At 34.5% G+C, this 19,517-nt stretch overlaps 1 protein-coding gene across 7 annotated transcripts; it reads left to right on the plus strand.

Moving 5' to 3' along the window:
* Positions 1-1,674: 1,674 nt before the first annotated feature.
* LOC149777898 (galactoside alpha-(1,2)-fucosyltransferase 1-like) lies at positions 1,675-19,096 on the plus strand. Of its 7 annotated transcripts, none has more exons than XM_089938985.1 (4): positions 1,675-1,810; positions 13,842-14,394; positions 16,309-16,418; positions 17,151-19,096. In XM_089938985.1, the coding sequence occupies exons 3-4, from the start codon at positions 16,354-16,356 to the stop codon at positions 18,367-18,369; spliced, it is 1,284 nt and encodes a 427-aa protein (XP_089795111.1). In that variant the 5' UTR covers positions 1,675-1,810; positions 13,842-14,394; positions 16,309-16,353; the 3' UTR covers positions 18,370-19,096. The 7 variants fall into 7 exon arrangements, with proteins under 7 accessions (XP_089795111.1, XP_089795112.1, XP_089795115.1 ...); XM_089938986.1 differs by having other exon boundaries at positions 13,842-13,950; XM_089938989.1 differs by lacking the exon at positions 16,309-16,418.
* The last annotated feature ends 421 nt before the right edge of the window (positions 19,097-19,517 follow it).

Genomic DNA, 19,517 nt, shown 5'->3' on the forward strand with positions numbered 1-19,517 from the left:
TTTTTATTACTGCACAATGAAACGCAGGGGCACATTACAAAGAAATTTAGGAGTATCGAGTGCTGGGGGAGGGGAGACGCGCCAACTTCGCCAACGTTTGACGCCTGTACACCATTGATCGAAATAGGTTTATATTAAAGGTTGTTTTGGATCTTACCTTTAGGTCAAATCCAAGGGTATCTTTACAAAATTCAATTTTCCGCATGTAGACTACAAGTCCTTGATATTCCATACTTTTTTGGGGGGTGTTAAACTATTTCGTTAAAACCACATCAAAATAGTTGTCTTAAGGTCTTCTCACTCTTTCTTTTTCTCTCTCTCTCTCTCCCTTTCTATCTCTCTCCCCCCCCCACGGGAACTTATTACATCAGTCACATGGGGCAAGCTAAAGATAACACAGTTGGTATCAGAGGAGATGGGTGTTATTGTTTACTCATATAATCAAGCGAAGGTGCGTATGCTCTCTCTCTCTTTCTCATAAACCGCAATCTCTCTCTCAATCTCTCATAAACTGCAATAGACCTACACGTTTGTGTAGTTCAGTAGTAATTTCCAACTTTCCCTGCGATCACACATATACATATATGGTGGTGGTGAAGATTGTTTAAGGTCGTCTTATAATATCTACATATTTGGACAGAATAACGTTTGTTGCTTAGCGTCATGCTTATCTGTCTAAATTACTTGTGTTCTACCAATTTTCATCAATAATACGCATTATTTCACTTATGAGAATGATCTGGTACCTGGATCATAACTTATGTTCAGCACACACACACACACACACATGCACGCACGCACGCACGCACGCGTACACACATATGTAGAAAAGCATGTCCAGTCGATAATTAAAAGGAAAAAAGAGAACTTCAAGACAATATAAAGAGATAAACGTGTTTGGAATATGGGTAGATAATCGCCTAACTTTGGGCTTTGTTGTGTATACATTTTTTCTACAGGAGATTCTGAATCCCAGTGTGCATTATTTTGAAGTTTGAAAATATACTCTTTAATATTGTTTTGTTCCCGAAATAATGCTTCATCGTCTGGATCTTTCATACACCTGAGTGACTTATTGCTCTCAGTCATCAAGCTGAAAGAAGACTGGGTGATAAACATTGTAACTGCAAATAAAGAAATACCAGTCTAATGGATTCAGATATATATCTTCCGAATTGATAAGAATGCATTTACGTAATTAATCATGATTATATCACAAAATCATATCTTAAATATTATGTGCGAGAATTATTTATTAAAATATCATTAGTTCAGGTTGTTTCCCGTATTACTAATTAAGTTACCTCTAGGGCACCATACACGAAATTCAGCTAAATTTACTAGAGATAAGACTATATACTAAATACATTAGGATCTTTATAAGTGACTTACCTTTTACATGAATATCTTTTAAGTTTCTTTAAACTTGATTATAATGATTTACTGAATAGTAAAGACTGCAGGATAACTTATGCAACCCGCTAATTTGCAAGATTAACGAGTAGAAATAGAAATCATTTTTTATTTTTGATAAACATATCACTGAAATTGAAACATATTTCATTGCCAAATACTGAATGTGTGTCGGCTGTTGCAAGGTCATGTCACGTGATTCGGTATGCGGAGCAATCTTTTGTTGTGTAAGTTCAGGTTGTTGACGAGCAATAATAATGAGATAGTGAAGATTATATTTCACTGCACAAGGTAAGCATTACGATACGAAAGCTTGAAAGAAGGAACATTTCTAATTTCTGCCGCCATGTCTAACTGGACGTCTCAACAAACGCAATTAAGATCTGCATGACAATGTGTAAGTTTCAATAACGTCTAATGTATCTGAATGCAATAATTTCAAAGTAGACTATATTGGAGACACTTGATAAGACAACGTTGTTGACCGAGAGCAATTGTTTACATTCGAATAGACGACTCCATTTATATTGCTTTTTTATATTGCATTAGTCATAGGATGTCGGCCTTTTTTCTTTCCTATGTTTTTGATTTTGACAACAGGCGTATGTATCGTTGGAACCGCAAAGTCGTTTGTTGCAAAATTTCCATTTTTGCATATATTTCACCAGTCTCTGATATGCAATATTTTAATTATGTAGGTTAACATAATTTGTAAAGACCACATCTCTCTCTATCAATCTCTCTCTCTCTCTCTCTCTCTCTCTCTCTCTCAGTAGTATGTAGCACAGCAGCACTGCTTATAATGCTGAAGTAATTTCCAACACTCCCTACAGACATGTATTCACATTTGGGTTTCGCTTTTGGAGAAGTTAAAGCTTCCCCTGTGATATCTACATAATTAGATATAATTCAGTGCACATTTGCTATAAAGAATGCTTGCATCTTCTGAATAATGAGTAAATATCTATTGAGTAAGATTCAGCTGAGTAAGAATCAACCAAGTAGTATCAACTAGAAGTCAAATGCGTTAGAATTAGCCAAGTAACATAACAGAGTATGAGTTTACTGAGTAATAATTACTTGAGTAAGGATCAACTGAGTATGTATCAACTGGGTTAGTATCAACTGAATATGAATTAGTTTTGAAAGAATCAACTGAGTAAGTACCAACTGAATAAGTATCAGCTAAGTACGAGTCAACTAAGTATCTACTGAGCATGATTCAACTAAATATGAACTGTGTAAGAATCAACTGAAAAAGAATTAGCCGGGTATGAACCAGTTGAGTATGACTCGACTGTTTAAATATCAACTGAGTATCATCTGGATTAGGAGTCAGCCGAGTAGCATCAACTGAGTAAGAGTTACTTGTGTAAGATTTAACTGATTATCAACTGAATAAAAATTAGTTGGGTAAGAACCATATGCAAAAGCATCAGCTGAGTAAGAATCAACTAAATATAATCTTAGTAAGAATCAACTATCAGCTGAGTAAGAATCAACTAAGTAAGAACTAGCTGTGTAAGAATCAAACGAATAAGTACAACTGAATAAGTATCAACTGAGTAAGAATCATCTTAGAATCAGATGAGTAAGAATGAACTGGCTCATGGATGAAAAATAAAAAAATGTTAAGAACTGCTCCATATCGCTATATTGCAATTATCCCAACCATAAGTCTTCTTTTCATAGATAATTTTTATCCATGTCAAACAACACCAGTAATGCTTCATGTAGTGAAAGATTTGAATGCTCTACATTTGAAAGCTACACAAAAAATTCAGTAATAAAAAACGCGAAGGCACAACATGAAACTTCTTAGGTCTCTTCAACATTGTAGATTTCAAGAGCTAGGTTGATTTGATAATTAGCAACTTTAGAATTTAGTAACAAATAAAAATTAGTTTACAAAAGTACGAATGCTCATCTACGTTAAATAATTTGTTTGGCTTCGAAAACAAAAACATTATAATCAAAGTTAAGTGGTGGGACAGGATATATACTTTAGGTAATCTTTTTAGGACACAAACATTCCAATTGTTAATCAGGTATGCGAATTTGCTTTTGAATACTTAGGCGTCTATAAATTATGTTATAGTGACTTGGATTTCATACACTAGTCGTCACAGACATTTATTGCTTCCCCCGGTTGGAGAAGATAATATTTCTGTAGGTTTTTGACTGCATGGATATTAAAGATACATGTATATGCAACTGAAGTCTTGCCTAAATAATGCCTTGCCATTCAAGTTAATACACTTCCACTAATTATTATATTATGTAGGACCATATGAAATGTTCGAATGCATCATAGCTTAACCTAGCATAGACTTGTAAATATGCATGACAGTACTGGAGTCCAGCTAGTATGTACAGAAATACATATAATAATAATAATAATAATAATAATGAGGACTTTGTATAGCGCCTAATCGTTAGAAGCTCTAAGCGCTTTAACATACTATGATATGATTACAAAAACCAACACCATGAAATTAGAAAACATAAAAAACATGCTGAGAATATTTAAGGTAGGAAACATTATTAGGTCTTTAAGTTTGTTCTTGCAGTCTAATAGGTGAGTTTTGAGAGCACTCTTGAATGGGATCACTGTGTCTTTGTGTCTAAGTTCAGTGGGCAATTTATTCCACGTTGCTGGACCTCGTATGCAAAAGAACGCTTTTCATATGACTTTGTTTTCATAGTGGGAATATATATAACAATTCAATTCTACTACAGTTTGAGAGTGACACTTCAGCCAACTGAAACTTCTGTAACAAAAGCCTGCACTGAAAGAAGACTGTTTTGTATTGTCCCTTTGATGTTTAAGCCAACCAGTGTGACTTTTCATATGCATTTCAAGAACATCTACATTAAAATGACTGAAATATGTTCCAAATGAATATACTCCACATCCTGCAGCAGACAGATCATTAATTTGAATTGGACGGGACGGCTACTTTCATAACAAAATTGAATGACTGCTTTTTCAGGTTTCCTGAACATAATATCTTCAAGTGTAGAACAATAGAGTATTACTTTTGTATCCTGATAGCTATGTAATAAAAATATGGCCGAGTTAATTATACTAGATAAAAGTAAAAACAAAATTCATGAAATGTATTTATTCTTAGTGAAAATATCACAATGTCTAATTATGTTATTCTGTCAGAGGCACGAGGTCATATTCTATTAATATGAATCATATGGTCCATTCTACAACGCTTTAGAATTTGAAATATCATCTGTCCATCTGTCTGTCCACTACTGAAATCATCTCTTTATACAATTAAGTATCATGATAGATACTAAGTATAAAAGTATCGACGATTACTGGTATTTAGGTAATACCAAGCACATCATTTGAAAGGTTAGGTAGTTTACATTGGTTCTGTTCGCGCATTACTACAAACTATGGCGTAATAAAATGGTCAACTGTTATGTTAAACAAGCCAGGTGAATGATACCGGGCTTTGTTAGGCCTTTTCATTTATTGTCACTTATTTCAAGACGTTGAACCTTTACAGAATATTTGGGTTGGCTTGCTATTGGACTTGGATGGACCAGGTGGTTTTAGTGTCAAACGGTGAGCCGGAAAAGTCAGAGTGAGTTGAATTAGATAAAGAATGGGTTCTCTGTACAGCCAGTTTAGATCTGCATCCTTAGGGAAAGAACAAAGTTTTAAAAAGGGCGGTTGTCCACCATTCTGAGAAGTCTTGCTGCATAACAAAAGCATCAGGTTGCCCAATTAAACCTTATTTAGTGCAAAATAGAGTTAATCAAATTGTATCATTCTATTTCTATGAACCGATGTGCATATCAGTGTACATGTTATGTAGATAATCCATTTTTATTGATTTTGCATCATGGCAAACATGTTTATTTTATCCAGTTGCGTTCATCATCTGAGCTTTGACTTTGAGCAATTTACCAAACTCTGTGTATTTGTGGTACTAAAGCTTTGAAGAGAGGTTGATAATACAGGACTGAGAAAGGCTAAATATATTTGGGTCAATAATTGAAGGCCAATATTACAGTACTGCTCCTCTTGGTCTGTGATATCTAGGGTCGGACATGGCTACATATACATTGAACAGCATTATTGATTACATGTGACAAAAAAGCAGGTCAGGTCAAGACAGATGATAAGATTTCCAAACGTTGGTCTTGAGTTTTGACCTCAGCAAGGAGGGGCATCGATCTGTCTTTTAGCATGTAAATGGAAAAAAGTGACACTTAAAGAACAAGTTTATATTTTTAGGATATGAACACCATCTCATGAAGTCACTCCTTTCACGGAAACTTTATTCGCATCATATTTGTATAAAATACAAGCAAATACACATATGTGTATGTATTAGCCTCATTACGCTAGAAAAAAATTTACATCGGTAGATTGCTTATGATTGAAACAAACTATACATAAAGCAGTATAATGCTTCTACGCCCCGTAAGTGCATCTGCAATCTGATTATTGAAACAACATCATCAACTGAAACATATATGTTCATTTGTTACCAACATAACAATTGTACCGAACATATGAGTCGTGACTCAGTAATTTGTACAGCCCGTATGATTCACAACCACCTATGACTCATAAATATTTGTAAAAACTTGCAAAGGAAACATTTTGACTTGGTTCACGTGTCTATTATAACACCACACAGTTTAACTAAATTCTTGGGTTGGTCAAAGATTATATTGACCACACACCCTTCATAGATCCACCATGCGCACAAGTTTAAAAATTAGCGGTTATGTCCTTGCATGGCCTTGATGGCCACACCTGCTTCCATCCGCATACAGACATTCAGACGGCCAGACCAACAGCCTGATATACCCACACACAAACATGCATAGACAGGTATAATGCAACTAAGCTGGTCATAATAACAGTACAGAAATAACATCTATTGATACACGCTAGTAAATTAAAATGCTAATAGCAAATTGTAAAGTTCACAACGTTTCACATCCACGTAGTGGTAAAGCCAACTTTTCACGCTTAAAACTAAATATGTTTCAAATATAAAATAAAATAAAAACATAATACTTACCCCTATGGCTGCAGAAAAAATGGAAAACGTGTACTCTATGACAAGATCCAAAAGACCAGTGTGTCAATTAGAGAAAAAGACTTTCCTTAAATCTACAAGGAAATGAGTATTAAGAAGGGTAAAATACCCGTGCATACCGTGCTCTTTGTGTCTCTCGCCGCGGCGATTTCCGATGAGATACAATCCTAGTTAGTCGCTTACCTAGAAAAACACCTATTCAACCTAGGTAACGTTGTAAACATGTACGACGAAAATGATCAAATCGTTCAATGGCAAAACCAAGTCATTTCTTGCCTTATTATGTGACAGTCAGAGACTGACTGTGCAAATCATTATTCTGTTGCAATAAGTATTTCATCGCATGCCATTATTTTACCATGCATACATAAAGGCAAGATAGATAGTTAATGAATCGTTACACACAAAGGAATCTCAACATTTACATAAGAGTTTTTTTTTTTTTTTTTGCCAGAATCCCGTGAGTAAATGGTTTGGTTGTTAATGAAGATTACTAATGTGTATCAGATCATCTCGGCGTCGAAAAGCAAAACGATGACACACTATGAAAATGTCTGCTGTATTAGTTCAGTTTCACATTAATACCTAATGTGTGGATTGAATTATTTGCATGTACACTTTAACGATGCTGATACAGCGCATACCATTAAGATGTCTGCAGCCTTGTTGAATTATGCTGGTTCAGTTTGATAATCTGGTTTATATTACGTGTTATACATTGGTTTATACAATTTGTTATACACTCTGTTGATTTATTCTTTATTAATGAACAGTCTACTTAACGATCTCAAGAGTGACATAATACTGACTATCATACGATGCATTCATTTTATGAATGAATATGATAATATTGTGTTTGCAAAAAGAAGGAAAACAAACTTACAGAAAGAAAAATAAAATAACTATTAACGTTTTTCTTTTTTCCACTTTTTATTTTCAAATATTCGGATATGTCTATAATTAGTTCATGAAATTGCAAACGTCACTGATAGTAACCAAATAAGAAACGTACCTTTTCATTAGAAAATTAATCATGCACGGACTAATAGGGTACTGTTTATTATCGGTCAAACGTATTTATGCCTCTTTTTGACAAATCCAGTCATAAAATGTGTACATGTAAGTAGGAGGGAGTATATATTTTTGAACGTACAGATATAGTTTTAACGAATCCATTTTCTATTTTACTGACGCTGCAATATGAGGAAAAGAACGTGTTTCAAACGAGACTTGAATGCACTTTTGAATCAATTTGAAACAAAGTGAGCATAGTTGAAGTTTATATCTTTATACTTGGCGTTCTGAATGGTTAATCAAACACAACAAAACATCTCCTGTTTGTTTTTTTATATTACTGTATATTTGAATGGATGCATTTCCCTAACTGACCCAAAAAATAAAGTGTACTATTAATGCAGCAAAAGGTAGTCCATTACGAAGGAGTAACAAAGATGCCTTCTGCACGCATTAGAATAAAACCAGCAAGCTCACAATGTCGACGGACAATTCTCAATATTGTTTTATTTGTTCCTGTAACTAACCTTTATATATAAAAGACACATCGTTTGTACTAGTAAAACAAAACCAATTGATATATCGGAACGATTCCGGAAACTTTTTTGGAAGTAGTTAGAACTGTTCAGAAAGTTCATATATAAAATATTTGTTTTGAATACAAACTTCTGGATTGATATGTAACATGTTATAACGTCTTAATGTCTGTCCGTGTTGATCTATATTTGGAAAACACGTCTTTTGTACTAGTAAAGTTTTCCAATAGATTTGTTCTAATGTTTATTTCGTAGATCCTAATAGCCTGTATTGTACACATTTGTATGCGGAAAATGAGCTAATGAGACAGCTATTGTTTTACTTTTCCGAAAAACACAAGACCGGATCGGAAACAAACTGCAAACACATTAGATTAAATGATCGCTATGAAACATTATCAACACAATAATGTATATATGGTGCCAATTTTTAAAAAATCTTAAAAATGTAAAATTGAGTTCTGGGAAAAGTGTATGGTGTCTAAATATTTTCCATTATTTGCGGCTCTAAAATATACGCCATTTCTGAACTATCTGAAGTTGTCCGAATAGAAGCGCAATCAGGATATCTCTTGTATTCCAACATGGCAACGATTTGCGTCCTACTATGCCTAGTTTCCTAAGTCATACTGTTAAAGTTTTGCTTTGGTGTTCTTTTGAAGATAATTTTTTTACACTCAACCTAATTTTATTTAAAACGGCATACCAAAATCGATAAACTCTTATGAATATTTCATGTTTGTATTGCCATTTTTATTGGGGTAGTGATATATTTTAATAATGCAGAATTGGGGTTAATTCTGCCTGAAATGTCTAAGATCATTATTAGTGTATGTTTGCAACATATTGGTCAAAGACCGTTAAAATATCTTTGCAATGGTCAATTTACCTTTGATACATTTGTCCTTCGTTTCTCCATTTTCGTGATCTCTACAAGAGTCTATAATCTAAATGTTTACATAGTTGTATACAACATGTAGCTTCTGTAACTAAGTATTATTAACTCCATGAACTTAGTTATAGCTTCTTTCATGAATGAATAAAACAGTGACTTGATATTTTTCTAAAAAGCTCCCAATACCCAGCAAACATATATAATGACGATTCGAACTGTACCTGACAACCCCTTTTATCGTATTGGGTTTCTTGTTTGTCAACGTATTTTTCAGCAGGTGAACACCCTGATATAATTAGTTATTTTCAGCGAGAGAAGACCTCGTCGAAGCATCACCAATTAGTCTTAAGCAGAGATGCTTTTGCTTTCGTAAATATTAACAGATTCTGCAATATAGCAGATATAACATTACCATACTACATGTGTACCACAAGTGAAGAATTCAGAAATGTCTGGTGTATTATCATATTTTGGCAGCATTTTCTTTATGCCTGATCACCGGTTTATTTCTTACTGTCAGCATATAATGTATTACATTTCATTGAACGAACGAATTTTATCGATTCAAAAATCAGGTGTCGGATTATGCCGTTGCATTTCCTTCTTTAGATCAAACAAAACAAATAATAGTCAGACGAATTTACATATAGACGTTTCGCGTAAGTCATACGCTGATATCTTAAGGGTTTCCATACATTTTATAAAGAGTTTCCTATCAACTTGAATACTTCATGTAACTTAGTTTGTAACTTAGATTATGTAAGCAGTATTCTGTGCATCCGTAAAAATATATTTCCTAGCCTCGAATTGTGGAGAAAAGAAAAATAAATTTCATTTTGGTATCAAGGCCAAGTCGAAATTTGGCAAATGTGTGCTCCTGATATCTCGTTCTCATGGTTGTTGTTGTTGAGTTTAATTATAGTGGCGTGCGCACAATTGTGCATGTGCCACTTCTTTCTGACTGCACCGCAGCCTGCTAGTTGTTCCTGGGGAAGGGGATGGTGCCACCTCCCCAACGCTTTTATGGATTCAAGGAACCCCGAAGTGAATCATTATTACGTTTGTCAACCCCAAAAGGCGTCCGTATCGTTTTTAAACTCTATACCATTCTATACTTTCATATTTTGAGTTAATACTGCTTTGCTTGTCCTTCTCTCCCGTTCAACGTGGAGAAAGAAACCGTGTTTCTAGCTAGCGCCGTACATAGGGTTCGTTGATCTCTCCACTGTGAATTCGCAGAACGTCTGCAGTGCCAGTATTGATCGTGAGTATGACCCAAAGAAAGCCGTCTTTGTCTAGGATTCTAAGTTGTCTCCATTGCACCAGCACTGTTAAAATAACTTTAATTTATCTCAGGGTTATGTGCAATTTTAGGTGGGGAGAGAATGACAAATAAGCAATTACACTGCGCTTTCTCAACTGAGGTTTATGTTTTCTTGTACTATTTAACTTGAAAGGCTATTTTAATTCATTTATGGTATAGAGATTTATGATTTCCATTGCCAACCCCTCACATTTGCAAGTAAAATCGAGGATTTATGTTTGCTTTGACTGTACGAATATCGGTTGAAGGTTGTGTATGCTAGTAATAATTTCTGATTCTCTCCTCCGCTTTGAATAAAGGTGAAGAAATGAAGCAAATATAGTTCAAACCACTTTCTAGAGCACTGCTCCAATCTCATGATTATTGCTGACATAGCTAGCTGTGTGTTGCATAGAGCTATTTAACCCACATTTTCACACTTTTCATGTATTTCAATATATCAATCATATTATAATGCAGGTTAGAGAGTTTAAATTCATGCTCTACGTTTAGCCTAAGTGGAACTAACCCGTATACCATCTCGACTATGCCTATATTAGACTAAATGATGCAATAAAATTGGTGATATATGAATTCGAGCGGAGTAGACACAACCGCATGTTCACATAGTAATTAATCAATTTTCGTTGTTGTTGTTGTTGTAGGGTTTAACGCCATTTTTCAACACGCGATAGGCTATACATGGCGGCCAGTATTAATGGTGGAGGAAGAACCCTGGAAAACCCCGGAAAGAACCACCGACCCACGAGAAGCTGCTGTCAAGCTTTCTCACATACCCACATTAGCCGAATCCGAGACTCGAACCCGCGCAGACAGAGGTGAGATGGCAGTGATCCGTAACGGAGAACACTTTAGACCACTCGGCCACTCGGGGCCCCATTAATTTTCGTAGTCACACAGATATATATATATATATATATATATATATATATATATATATATATATATATATATATATATATATATATATCTATCTATCTATCTATCTATCTATCTATCTATATATATATATATATATATATATATATATATATATATATATATATATATAGATAGATAGATAGGTAGATATATATATTGTTTTGGTTTTGATTAGTGAGTCTATATCAAACCATAATAAAAGTTATTTGTGATTTATGAAATCGAATGGCTCCAATCTTGAGCCTTTCTGATCCTACTCTGCCTTAGCGAGTCCTACTTATACTGCTACCTGGTGACAGGCATGTATTTCATACATGTAGTTGTTGTTTACCTGTATTGATTTTTAGTTATGGTTTATTGTGAGCAAGAACGTTACACTATATACAATTTTCTTTGTGTTTTAGCCTCCACGTCAGTACGTGACACTTCGTCAGTGTTGACAACGAGTACGCTATTTTTATCTAGGTTTAGGTGTAGGCATTTCCTGACTCACATATTAAGAACGTTTGTAATGCACAAACATGAATGTATTTTCCGTGTAGAACTTTAGACTGAGGTATATTTCTTTCATAATCATAAGCAACGCAATTGCCTAACACATGGGAAATGATTTTTTAAAAATAAGTCGGCTTGTATTGTGATACTTTGTTTTCCTCAACGGTTGTAACAGCTGGTGATAAGTGATGCATACTATCCATTTCAGTGTTCGTGTCGTCTTTGTCATTTAAATGTGTGTTTACCGCAAAATGACCTTTGGACATGTTTACTAGCTCTATATTGCTGTTTGGGCTGCTTTTTATCCAATATGCAGAAAAAACATTGCTATTGGTTATTATGTGAAAGGCGTACCACATGTTATGTTTATTAATTTGCATTGTTTGTTATGCTTTTAGTTATTTCGTTTTTCGTTGTATGCTATTGTTACTTGATCGTGTATATTGGACTTAACCTTGACCAAAATTAAATTCAATTTCTACTTGACCTGAATTTCTGAATCTCTCCCTCTCTAATCAGCTAAGTTATATATGCTATGCATGTGGTTACAATATTATGACCATTATTAATAGAAGTAAACATATTTATTTGGGTAAGGGTCTAGGTTATTGGAAGTCCTCTATAAATATACCTGGCCTACCTGACATGTTCTATAATCTTATTATAATTTTAATAACAGACCTTATAATTATGAATAAGATTTTATATTGTTAATATCTGGAATATTGTAATGTTTTTGTTTTGAAAATGCTTATTGTGACCTGAGGTCAAGTAGAGGACTATATAATCTTGAGACAGGAACACTTATTTATTCCTGCTTGAAGATCTTGGCATAATCATTTTTTTTACCGTTGTGTCTAGAAAAACATTTGGAATGGTTTTAATTTATTTAAATTATTTATTCATCGAGTATACAGGATGCTCATGAAACAAAAACATTTCGTGGAAATAGAAACTTCAATTTATAGTGAAATTTCAAATAAGGATTTAATTTCTGAATTGTATTATCGTGATCCAACAAAAAAATGTTGTCACATCACCATTATACGGACCACTACAGGCACATAAGCACTTTCAGCATTGGGTTTAATTTGGATTTGTTGAGAACGTTTATAATTAGGGCTTGTGTCTGTAATTCTAGGACTTTTTGTAATTTAATTCCCAATACTAATGTTCCTTTTGAACAATTTTTATTTTCTGTTTAGGGAACAAAATGCTTTGTTGATTTTTAGAAAGCTTTATTCTACTCTTTTTTATTACTTATCGTAAGATCAAAATGTTGTAACAGAAAGTTGGTTGCTCGTCTTAGATTCCTATTGCTTTGGAATTTTCTACGTCCCGTGTATGTTTTCACATTTTAGAAATCAAAAGTGAAGTCAAGAAGCGTTTGCAATGACATCTAAAGTGGATCACTTTATTTTAAATTTTAAATTTTACCCTGGAAAGATCAGAGTTCTTGTAAAAGGATGTATTACTCCAGCTTGCGACACAATATGTTTTGTTTCATCTTTCTGTCTTTAATGGATAGGAAATATAAACTATTTTGGTCCACTATTTTGTGGAAAAGAATATTGTGGGTAAAAGTGCTTTGGACTTGATTAGTGAGTCTACATCTGCTCTAACTGAAAAGCTATTTAATTTAACTAAAATACAAGATAATTACAGTTAAGAAAGCTTGAGCTTCAAAAGAAGAAAGAACAAATGCAGTTACATATAGACACCCCACAAACTGAGTTGCAGAAAGAAAAGAAGAGAAAGAAATGCAATGAAAAAGTAAGAGAGAGAACAAATACATTTGCAATTGCGGAAATAGAAATAAGGAGAGAAGGTATGTCGATGCAAATAAAGATGCAATGTGAAAAAGAAGATTGATAAATACAGAGAAACGGAGGAAGGAAGAAATGGAACTGAATTTAGATTAAACACGTCAGAGCTGGCAAGTGAAAAGTACGTCCCAACCTTACATACAAATTCTGGATTTTATGTTACTAAAAATGTTAGGTTAGTACCATCTAATAGAAGATCGATCAATTTCTTCAATTTTGAAAAAACAATTGTTGAAAATTTGAAATTGCCAAACAAGTTTATGAAAATGTTAATGCAAAGTCGTTTATTTTTTTTTTTTTTGCAAAGCACTTGACATCTACACTTCTGTTTCATTACAGCATTATCTGGTTTAGGAATGCAGCCAGAAGAGTTATGGATCGGTACATGAGTCGTATCGGCAGCGGTTTGGGAACTATGAAGAAAAACTAGAAATCCCATGTCAAATTTGTAAGGGAGAAAGAGCAATTATTTGATAGGTGCTTAGCCAAGCATATTCTCCAGATTACAAAAGTCTCAGACAACTTAATTTAGTTGAAGAGTTTAAGAATTGTGACCATAAGATTTACCTTGATGACCATAAGTAGAAACATTAGGAAATACAGATCGTATAGCTGACGACTATTCCTTAGCTGATACATACTCTTTTGTCAGTAAAGTCTTCCGCTCAGTAGTCTTTTGGTAGAAAAAAGTATTTCAATCTAATACGTAAATTCCCAAACCGTAAACCAGCAAAGCTTGTAAAAATGAAGTATCTGATACGATTGATCAGAAATACTTATCTCTCCCTACGTACACCGATTGCACGAAGAAATGGAACGTTATTTCTGATCGTTCTCAATGGACAAATAAGCAACAGGATCAAGACAGACCATTCCAAATTAATTATTTCAGGTAGGTCAGGATCACGGTCATGTATTGAAATCATTATATTTGTCGGGCAATTAAACCCAATTCTGATCTTATTATTTAGAATTATAAACCATTTTTGTCAAGCGGTTCTATATCACTTAATGTTGTGGTTAACGCACTTGTAACTGACAAACCATGTATTGATCAGAAATTCGACCCTATTGAAAAAAAAACATCTATGATTTATAACCAGGAAGTGGAATTCAAAATGAATGTTTCTATGGGAAGACAAATCATTGTCATAAACACCACCTTTTCGATATCCTTTCATGGATCACTGATTGTTGCAAGAATATGTGTAGTGAAAGAGTTTGCATAACCCTTGTTGCAAATAAAAAATGACAGTGATATAAACATTATCCTGGAAACCAACGAATAGCAAACACACTTAGAAGCATGCAAACGTCAAACACCACATCTCAGTTGCTAGAAACATAACAGGGATGCATTAGAGGAGGCACTTCAATTAAACACTGACAATTGTGATCTAGTCGATGCAATAAGGAGCACCCTGATCAGTCTGTGAATCCAGATCTGGCCGTCGAGGCGTTCAAGGACAGGAATATTAGAGGAAAAGATGAATGCACTTATCCATCACATTTCTACAACATATTCTACCTCATGACAAATTGAAAGTTATTTTATTTAAATTATTCCAGGAGCCCCGAGTGGCCGAGTGGTCTAACGCGCTCTCCGTTACAGATCACTGCCATCTCACCTCTGTCTGCGCGGGTTCGAGTCTCGGGTTCGGCTAATGTGGGTATGTGAGAAAGCTTGCAAGTAGCTTCTCGTGGGTCGGTGGTTCTTTCCGGGGTTTTCCCGGGTTCTTCCTCCACCATTAATACTGGCCGCCATGTATAGCCTATCGTCTGCTGAATAATGGCGTTAAAACCTACAACAACAACAACAACAACAACAAAAATTTAAATTATTCCAATATGAAAGTAATAACAATAAATTGAGTCCAAGCATACTTAAACTTGACACTGTCATTTTAATCTAATGTATCCCTATATCAAAATATGAAGCGCTATCGAGCCATGCATCTTCCACCCCGACACAGCGATGTTAATCCCAAATATCCAAAACCTCTGAAAGTAATGATATTATAGTGTACAAATGCATCGTTCAGTCAGATACAGTCTTGTTTAGTCTAAAGTATCCCAATAGGAAAATAATGACGATAGATTTATTCGACACCTCCACAATGAAGCTGCATTGTTAATACAAAGTATCGCAATATGACAATAATTACAATAGAGTGATAACAAGCCACCTCCACCGTCACACCATCATATATGTATCCGGGAAAAGTACTCTAAAATAAGAAGTTTGTAAAGTGATATGGCCAGAATTTGTCATAATTTCATGGAAGGAAAAATGTTTTTATTTCATTTCCTGATATTAAACTGGGAACATTATAAGATTTCACAGAGTTATATATTATCTCTACGACACGACGGAGATATAGTATTTGTAATTTATCGATTGCACTGAGCATTGTGTACAGGAATAAAAGTTATTTGAGAACCATCTGTAAACCAGGTTATACTTTTTCTATTTATTTATTTCTTCGTCATTTTATTTAATTTATTCACATGGCTTGTCTTGAAAGACGAAAAAGTCATGTCATATTGAGTTATATGTTCGTGTCAATACATAAGGTTCCTATTAGTGTAGAATATATATATATATATATATATATATATATATATATATATATATATATATATATATATATATATATATATATATATATATATATATATATATATATATACATATGTCTGTTTGTCTATCCTTTAACCCATGCATACGTCTATCTGTCTGTCTGTTGTCATAGAGACTCACACTTTGTAATCCTTTGAATGTTTCATTATGGGGTGGCTGTGGAAGGATGATGTTGGCACATATATACACTGTGGGAGAATTACCAATTGCATGGGTTTCAGTTGTAGCTCCAGGACATATAAACCAAGAATTGATCGGTTCAACGTTGAACAAATGTAAGTAAAAGTATTATATTGTCATCTGATAATAGAGATGAGCTTCCCAATATTGCAATTTCATTTTTAAGGGTCAAATAAACTCGGGCCCAACTTATTTGAATAGCTTTTCTTTTACCACTATTCACCAGCCTGGATCAAAATACCATTTTGCTCACTAATCGTCTCCGTTATAATTCCCGTTGATGCACTAAATCTCTTATTGTATTATAACCAATCTCGCAAACAGTAGCTACATAGGACTTGAACCAAGACACAAACAAGGAATCTGCTATATCGAAAATAGAGATCCCTACCAATACCTGAAGATACTACTACTACTACTACTACTACTACTACTACTACTACTACTACTAATAATAATAATAATAATGATAATTTTGGAAGTCATTTATTTTTCAAATAATACTTTGTTGTATTTTTCAGTTGTATTGTTTTCATATCATGCACCAGCTATGATTTCATATCTAAGCCATATCGATAAGTTTTGTTTTGGCTGAGGTTGAAAAATTTTCAACAGATGCTAAATGGTAAAAGCAAGCATTAATCGACAGTGTGACATTCTCTTTCACCGACTCATGATATTATTGGGTGAAATTCTCTATTTACCTTGACATTATTCCAGATTCCTTTGTCGAAGATATTGCTAAATCTTTTGTCTCATTGGTGTACGTTTCGTTGAAGTTGTCCCAGTAGAACATGACTTAGATGTAGTTCCGTGTTTTCTTTCAGATCCGACATGGACACAATATGCAAAAGACACTGTTCGAGTCTTTGGAAGAAGACTTGCTTGAAGATAAGAGAGCGTCGACGCTACGCAGTACTGATGAGTATTTCACTCGGAATAGTCATACTATGTGCTGTTACATACACCGATATCACAGTGCCGGATGTGCTACAAATGGTAACATTACCTATTGTGCTGTACAGAAACCAATCGACACTGGACAATATTAGTTATGTTACAGATGACACATCTAGCCTTCAGTCAATGCAGAGCAATCGCCTATATGCAACTGACCAAACTAGAATAATTTCGAAACATTTAAGGAGTGTTGGAATTACTATGTTACCAGAAATATCAAAGGTTAGTACATTTGTATTTTCGGTTAAACCAAAGGTTATTGTTAATCCAAACCCAGAGAAGTTTAAAGAAACTCATTTCATGACGATTTCAGGAAACGGTCGCCTTGGTAACAATATGTTTCAAGTTGCAACATTGCTGAGTTGTGCTAAGCGACTAAATTACACAGCTTTTCTTCCTTCTGATCACAAGATTAACCAATACTTTTTGATTTTAATCACTAGCCCGGTGAGTTTGATAAATGTGAAAATTGCTGAAGAGAAAGCATTCGGCAAATACGACAGAGCTCTTGAGAGTCTTGATACTTCAACGAATTGGTCGCTAGCAGGGTATTATCAGTCCTGGAAATATTTTTATAAAGACGAAGTTCTTATTCGTGGTTCATTTAATTTCAGACCAAATTTATATGAACCAGCCCGTCACATAGTAAACAGTTTTAGATCTGGAAACAGAACTATTGTTGGTGTTCACATACGTCGAGGAGACATGGCGACAAATAGTGCTGATGCATTTGGTTACAGTGCAGCACCGATATCTTACATAAAGAAGTCCATGAATTATTTGAAAGAAAAATACCATGATACTTTCTTTATAGTTGTGAGTGATGATATTCCTTGGTGCAAAGGAAATCTGCAGGAAGATAACTGTACTGCATTTATAAGTTTTAATAATCCCGGAACGGATATGGCGGTTTTATCCGCTTGTGACCACGTGATTATTACGTCAGGAACATTTGGCTGGTGGGGAGCATGGCTCGCAGGTGGAGATGTGGTGTACTTTAAAGGTTTTCCTAAGCCTGGTAGTCAACTGGATAAACAAATAAGCCGCGAAGACTATTATCCCCCTAACTGGATTGGACTTGAATAGTACTAATTAAATCGCTTAATAATTATGCCATTTACGTGAATGTATTTGTACCAAGATCTAAGTAATATCCTCAGTTGATGATAATATGTTACGCAGAAACTTACTGGAATGCTTTTCCTAGCCAAATCTTCATTGGTGCCTCAACGGTATACCAATGTTCTATTACAAAGGATGGTACATTATGTGTAGTAACTCGATTAATTGAAATTGCTGCATTGTTGCTTCAAAGGTGGCCTAGTGGTCAGAGCGTCCGCCTCGGATGCGGGACGTCGTGGATTCGATCCCCGACCAAGGCATACCAATGACTTACAAAAATGGTACTAAGAGTTGCCTCGCTTGGCGCTCAGCCTTCAGAGGTTAGTGAACCTAAGGTGAACCGAGCCTACTTGTACCATTTTACCATAAACTGTGTCATACTTTTAGTGACAGATTGTATCTTGTTAACAACGTAGAATCTTCTCGAATGGAGAATTCCATTATATGGCGGAGTTTTTCCAAAAAATGGTAACTATGACCTAAGTCAAGCAAAGGAGTATCTAATCTTGTTTACTTGCGAAATTAAAAGTTCTTGCATTTAACATCTTTATTAGAATTTGTATTATTTCGTTTAGTATTTGTGTTGTGTGTATTTATATATTCACGTTATTGTTAACTGGAATTACAAGGTCTTTATTAACATTATTTGCCAAAAACATTAATCTGGAATTAAAATGAATTCTAACAATAACTTATTTCGTTATAATATTGTGTTTCATCGAAAGACTGTTGGGATATCTCCAAGTTACAGGCCAATACACACACATCAACACATTCAAGTTGATTAGGTTTTTATCTGGTTTTGACATGAAATAAAGGGAACTAAAATGACAACACAAGACAAAGGGGGAGTTCAGAAGCTTGAGCATCAGGATGACAAAAGATGAGAGACAAATGTATTTGGAGAAAGATGACAGAGAGAACGAGAGAGACAACTGCATATACATAATTTTGAAAGAGAACTGGATTTGCAGAAAGAGGAAAGGAAGAGATAAATGCAAGTAGAAGAATGAGAAAGAAGAGAGACAAATTGGCTTGCAAATAGAAGAAAGATAAGTGCAAATACAGAAAGGCAAATGCAATTGCAGAAAGCGGATATCGAGAGGGAAAGA

The sequence above is a fragment of the Sinohyriopsis cumingii genome, chromosome 17, assembly GCF_028554795.1.
Source record: "Sinohyriopsis cumingii isolate HCF-2022 chromosome 17, ASM2855479v2, whole genome shotgun sequence".
NCBI lineage: Eukaryota > Metazoa > Mollusca > Bivalvia > Unionida > Unionidae > Sinohyriopsis > Sinohyriopsis cumingii.